General features: G+C 32.3%; 1 protein-coding gene across 1 annotated transcript; it reads right to left on the minus strand.

Moving 5' to 3' along the window:
• Positions 1 to 2,543: 2,543 nt before the first annotated feature.
• On the minus strand, positions 2,544 to 6,821 carry LOC111619764. The gene has a single exon (XM_023361585.1). It carries the CDS (start codon positions 5,139 to 5,141, stop codon positions 2,838 to 2,840), a length of 2,304 nt encoding a protein of 767 aa, XP_023217353.1. The 5' UTR covers positions 5,142 to 6,821; the 3' UTR covers positions 2,544 to 2,837.
• Positions 6,822 to 7,142: the final 321 nt, after the last annotated feature.

Genomic DNA, 7,142 nt, shown 5'->3' on the forward strand with positions numbered 1-7,142 from the left:
TACGTTCCTCTGTACTGATTTACCATCTTTCGGAACGCTATAGCTTGACACGTACTGTACTGTACTTTTACTATCCTTGCCCTTATATGCTGAAAATGACCGCCGTGACCAAGCGGTTCCGTTCCCGAAACACTGATAGTTCGATCGTAGGTTTGCGCCTCGCCAGGACGGGCTGGCCACGTGGAGTTTTCCGAGTTTCTCGGTTTCCAACGTCTAAATTGGGGCCAATTACCATCGAAAGACCTCCCGGAAGGCATTTCCCTCGGCTCTACGCGAGTAATTTCTTATAGTCAAGCAGAGTTTTGGCCGGCTCTTTGGAGAATAAGCGTCTAGGCAATTACAGTGGTACCTCAGGTTACGAACGCCCCAGCATACGAAATTTTCAGGATACGACATGAAATTCGAACATATTTTTGCTCCACGATACGAACAAAAACTCACCATACGACGTTACATTAGTTCGCATTTTTCATTTGTTTTTCTTACTACAGTTATTTTTTTAATGTATTACTTGGCTTTAATTTGAGTATGATTTTCGCGTTGAAACGAATTATTTGGTTTTACATGTAATCGTATGGGAAAAGATGATCCACCTTACGACATTTTCATGATACGATCTCAGTTTCGGAACGGATTAATTTCGTATCCTGAGGTACCACTGTACCTCCATGTTAATCCGATAAAAGAAATGACAAGAAAAAAAAAAAAGAAAACATCTCCACTCAATGAGAGGCTCGGACATTTTTTGTGACTTTCAACTCTTGTTGGTGGTTGATAATGCAGTCTGTGTAACTAATGGATAAATTTCCAAAGATTGTAATTTTTTGATAGTTTGCTGCGTTTTCTTGATTATCCACACAGTATCAAAGTCGCACCTGCTGTTTGATTGGGGCTAAGAATTGGTTTTAGTATAGCAAGTCAGTGCTGGTAATATGGACCATTGTTCGTATTATCAGCAAATTTTGCGCTGCTGTAGTCCTTATTACCAGACATGCTTATAGTATTCCTTTTTTATTTTTTTTCCGATTACTTCTTGCAAAACCAGAACTCGTTATTATACCGCTACCAGACTGGTGATGAATGGATCCAGAGTCAGAAGTGTCAGCGTTAGTTGGATATAAAATGTGCGCTGGTGCAGAAAGAAGACATATTTGTGTGTGAAATTTTGTACAAAATAGTAACTTTCTGTTTCTAGAAGCATCCTTGTAATATGAACTATGTGCAGGTAATATGGACCATATTTACCTTCTTTTTTAAGTTTGACATTTTGGCTTTTTATGCTGAAACTAATGTAGATTAATAAAGATGCTCTTGTGATATCACTGGTTAGTGTGTCATACAACATTTTTTTAAACACTTTCCGTCCTGTGGGCACGAAGAGGGTCTTTTAGCAAGCCCATTATGGGGCGGCCGTCGGACTCGTCTAGATTCGATTCCGGGTCACCCAGAGCGGTAGGCTGCCACCTTGACCGTTCGGCCGTCATGCGACGTAACGTCGCATAGGAAAACTAAGTGTAAAACTTTGGCTTTTATTGTCAGAGATCTGCAGATAGGAGATAAAATGCCAGAAATATAGTAAACGTTTCTAACAAGCAAAAAAGTAGCGACATTCACATAAAATCGCCGCAAATTTTCTTCAAAATTAGCTCAATTGGAGAGAAATTGCAGTATGTGGATGGTAATTTGCCCAGACTGTTGGAATTTCGAAACCTCTATAATCGTTGAAAATGTACAAACTAGTCTGAGGAATTCATTTGAATTTAAATAAAGTAATGCTCATAATTGAAGTTACTGTCTTCAATTATTTTCCACATTAATATGACCAATGACAAGAATTCGAAATAATGTAAAGCACATCAGTAATTGTTATTAATACTTCACATTTTCTATTTTTTTTACTCTCTTCCATTTTTGTACGATTATTTATGCCCATTATTTGACTTTATAGACTTTTTATTTACTGGTACTAGAACAATTATATATATATATTCATTTTTGAGACTACTCTGAGCACTTCTAGATCCTTTGTTCCAAGCTCATTGTGGCTTAAGCAAGGCAATTAATTTGAAAAAAAACATAAATGCAGGGTTCCTACTCAAATTTTTGTTTTGAATTCCCTGACTTTCCCTGACCAACTTTGTCCAAATTCCGACCCTTACATTTTTTAGTGTGGAATATCGACATAATAAAACATCATTTACTGTGAACATTGATTACATCTAGCCCTCTTTTTGCACAGTTGATATGCTTCAAAGACTGTCACATTAAAAAAATACTGTACATACATCCTGTAGAAAAATGTTTGATAGAATCCACAACTTCAATGTAATGAAAAAATAAGCAATTTACAAACAAAACACAAGCTTTTTATTTTATCATCATTTATCATTATTAGTTGTATGTAAATCTAGTAAATACAAGGTAACGTAAAATCAACAAAAAGTATTCTTTGATAAACAAATAGTACTGTACTGTGCTTAAAATGAACTCTTGACTTAGAAACACATAATTTTAAAACCAATCTTTCAACAAAAAGAGTAACTTTTTTTAAACAGCAACATAATTTTAACAAAAAGTTAAATTTAAAAATTTTTAAATAAAGCATTTTTCCTACGTAAAAAAAATCAATGATTGTACATAAAGAGGAATAGGTGTAAGTTTATACTATAGCTTCTCTAACAAATGCATCTAATTTATTGTAAAATCTTTTTATTTTTTTACAAAATGGACAATCAAAATACAGAGAAACTTCTTAGTATTAATCCTCTTTTTTCAAAATACAGATAATTAGAAAATAAAAAATGAATTACAATTCACAAAACACAAAAACTATTATATTAATGTAGTTTTAGCCTTTTCTCCTCAAGTGTATTTATTTTCATTTCAATCTCTTTTTCTTCCTTTTCGTGATCTTTTCTTAACATTTTCTTGTGTTGTTTTAAATCCTTAAGTTGTTGTGTAAGTTTTCTTTTTTCTTCAGCCCTCAATGTCTGCTGCTTCTGAATATCTTTTTTCTGTTGCAGAGATTCAATATATCGCTGTCTAGATCCTCTGACTGTTAACAACATTTTCTGGTCTATATTTATTTGATCAATACCTCCTGCAAAATGGATCCCATCATAAACTAAGCGTTGAGCAACTAAACTTTCTTCCTTAAGATTTTCACTCAACAGTGATTTGTTAACCGAGAAACCACTCTCAACACTTGCATTCCCATGTGAGAAAGAAAGAGAAATTTTGATAATAGACCATAGATCTTGCAGTTGCCTATCATCCTTCAAAATTTCACAATAAAATGTGTCCAGACCATCATCATCACTCCTTTCAGATATGAAGTCCTCAAACTTTGTAGAATAGGGTTTTATGGGCACTTTACTGCAGAGTATATCATACTGTTCTTTTGCTTTGACAGCACATTTCTCATCAATCCTGTTTGTATCATGTAGAACCTCCAGTAAAACATTGAAATACAATTTTCCAACATTTGATTGCATTTTAATAATTTCTGGGTCTAAGCTGCTCAAAGCTTTCACACATTTGTACTTGACAGGTCCCTTCTCAATAATCTTTTGTGTCATCACTTTCAGCACATTTCGACAATCTCTTAGAAAACACAGAATATCTTTGTCACTTACTTTCAATTCTTTTAAAACCTTTTTTGCTCCAAAACCAATATCCAAATTCTTCAGAGGTACCAAGTTTTCATTAGCATTTAAATCTATTTTTAGAAACTGCTTGTCGGTGACCCTGTCATTTTTCACAAACTTTCTCATCAGGTTCATTAATAATTGAACAACTGCTTTATAAAGATAGGGTGCAAGAGGTTTGTTGCTCTGAAATCGGGTGAGAAAGCTCTCACTTTGTGTACATATAGACCGAAAAAATAAAAGTTTAACTTTAATAAAAGGATCATTGAGTGCCTGTCTCAAGAATGTAGCCACCTTGCTGTCTTTCAACTTTGTACTGTTGTTTATAAATGTCTTCACAGATTCAACAACTACTGCTGCACGTTCTAAGCACTCACCATTCTCCAACCACCTTGTTGAACCAAACTTTTTGGGAAATAATCTGCTTCCACTTATAGCAATGTATTCGGCACGCCGAGTGGGTGAGTCTTTTAGCAAGTAGTACAAATTCCGTAGCAGTGGTAACAAATTCCAATCTACTACTTTAAAACTAGCTTTTACAGCACCATGGACTACATGTAAACCACATGTTCCCATTCTCACAAATGATTTACCAATGTTCTGTGTCTCCATGTGATCTTCTAATTTATTCAGAAAACTTATGTTTATATTTGGTCCGTCCATACAGATATGAAGAATTTTTGCTAGATCAAGATGAATTTCTGAAAGACCATTGAGAAATGCAGAGAGAAGATCATCTGCTGTACTATGATCCAGAAAGACACTATTTAAATATCTGGTCATAACCTTATCTTTACTCTCGTCCCAGTATTTTATCACAAGATCCATTTGAGTTCTTTGAGCAACTTTGTTTAGTGATTCGTCAAAGGAGATAGTAATATTATCGCAACTTGTAACAGCATTAATCAATTTTTCTCTGAAATAATGGGCTAGGCCATAATTTATTATATAGGAAGCTTTATCTGGACCCAATTGAAATTGCATGGCTATAGCACTGTCAGGAAACATTTTTTTGAAAATGTTTTTAATATCAGAGCATGAATTGAGTGACATCTTTTTCTTTACAACTGCCAATGCCCAAGTTATCTCTGCTTTTATTACATCATCTTTTATCACAAAAGGTGTCAATGTGCTGCTAAGAAATGTTGATTTGGTGAGAGACTGTTTGTTAGTGATCTTAGATCTATCTTCCACAACAGAAGCCGTTTCACACACATTTTGTTGACTATCAGAAGAGTTTGAATTTGTTGGGGTTAAAAACCTTATCAGTGAAGTTTGTTCCGACTTCAATCTTTTTATTTCAACATGACTAGAACTATTTGCATGTGATACTAATGCACGCTTTCCCATATTACTTAATGAGAAAACTTTACAACAAATGCAGCAAAATGCTTTTGTATCATCATCTTTTACAGTTCCTAACCAGGAATTGAATTCTGGATGAATAGCTGGATCCAGCCATTGGAGATTAAACCTCGTTTGTTTCCGTGCCATTATAATTTAAGAATGTAGAAAAACACAAACCTTGAATAATAATATTAAAAGACAGATGAACCAGATCAGATAGCAATGCGTAAGACGTTTTGTCACAACAGTACGTAAAATATTCAAACGATATCCAATCAGCAACTGATATACATTAATTAAAAGTAGTGTTGCCAACTCAAAATTCAAATTTACAGCTAGACATTTTAATAAAAATAACCAAATCATATTGTTTCCATTAGAATTGTTTGATTTTTTAAGCTAGATTGTTCATAAATCTACTAAATCTATAAAAAATAGCTGAATTGGCAACTCATTAAAAGAAAAAAAAAAGTTTCGTTGCCGCCATTTTGATTTCGGTTTCGATGTAAAGACCAGAGTTTTAACAATTATTTTTAATAATTTTTATTTATTATTTACTTAATTTTGCATTAAATTTCGTCTTTGCATAAAATTTTCTTAATGCAGACAAAATTTATTTATTTTAACCCTTAATTACAATTCTTATAATTATTGCCAATCATATCACAAACCATCTTTCTCACTTTTATAGCAAATTTTAATTAAACGAACCAGTTTTTTCAGCCAAGCTTGATAATCTTGCAAAAGATTATCAAGCTTGGCTGAAAACATTGGTTGTCTCAAGCTTGGCTGAAAACATTGGCCATATCATTGATTATCAGTTACAAAAATTATTATTAACATATGTATAATAAATGTAAAAAATGTAAAATTAAAAGATAGCCTATATATTAAAATAGTAAGAGCTTTTTTTTTTGCTTGTAACACAAACTTTTTGGTGGAGGTCGGTGTGAGGTTTTGAAAAGTTGTAGGGGGTCGACGATCAAAAAAGTTTGGCGACCCCTGGTCTAGATTATTCCTCAAGTTTCTATAAAAAATTTCTGTTCATTCCTTTTTTTTCTCTAATAATTAAATTATTTTACGTTTTTCTATTTTAGTTCCGGACAATTCCGGAACCTAACACTTGTATTCCTATGACGTCATAGTATTACGAAAATTGGAATTCTTAAAACTTATAAAATAAAATAAATACAGAAATAAACAACAAACGAAATTACAATTATACGTTATTAAAATATAGAAGTTCAGCGCAGAGAATCGTAACTACAAATCTCTTTCTTTTGCAACATAACTATAAAAATTGTTTTGGTGTTGTTTCGCACAAAAAATAATCAAATTTATTTTAATTTTTTAGTAATGTAATTATTTTTTTTTAAATTTACAGCTTTTTAATTTTTAAATTTTAATTATAAGCAAGTTAACATTGGTTAAACTATCGGATTACCTGTTGATTTTCGAAAATATAACTACAGAATATTTATTACAAGCATGATCAATCTTGCCAGTTTTTAAGCCCTAAATTTGCCAAAATCAGTGATATTTGTTACCCAATGTCATTTCAGTTAACTAATTATTAAACTATGTATCGAAGTTGCGGAAAAAAACGGAAGAGAGAGGGAAAATATGCTTGCAGTACAGTACATTCAAGGAAAATCGTAACAACAAATATAAAAAGCTTGTGCCAACAACAAGTCAGCGCCAGTATTTTACTGTAAACGTCGGGTAACTATTTATAATTTTTTATGTTTTAAACTGAAAAACGATTAAATTACAGATTTTTACTGATCTGTTTAGCTATTTTGAAGTGAACATTCTAATAAATTACGATTTCAACTTTTAAAAGTTTGCAAACAAATTTTTAATTAGTTATTTTTTATTCTAATAAACAATTTCATTTTTTTATAATCGCTGAATTACTAAAATTAAAAATTAAACACTATTACATAAAAGTAGTTTATCCTGTTATTAATTAACTCCCTTGCTACCCACTAATTTTTAATATTAATGTAATTAAACATAAAAAATATTTAAAACTGGGAAAAAAACGAAAGAAATGCGTTAATTTTGAAGAAAAAGCTTCAAACTTTATTTTCCATTGTCTCGCCTTTCTGTGAAATCTGACACCGATGAGTCATTGTGTTTACAGCT

The sequence above is a fragment of the Centruroides sculpturatus genome, unplaced genomic scaffold (genome assembly GCF_000671375.1).
Source record: "Centruroides sculpturatus isolate CEXI.00-Female unplaced genomic scaffold, Cexi_2.0 scaffold44, whole genome shotgun sequence".
In the NCBI taxonomy this organism is placed as follows: Eukaryota; Metazoa; Arthropoda; class Arachnida; order Scorpiones; family Buthidae; genus Centruroides; species Centruroides sculpturatus.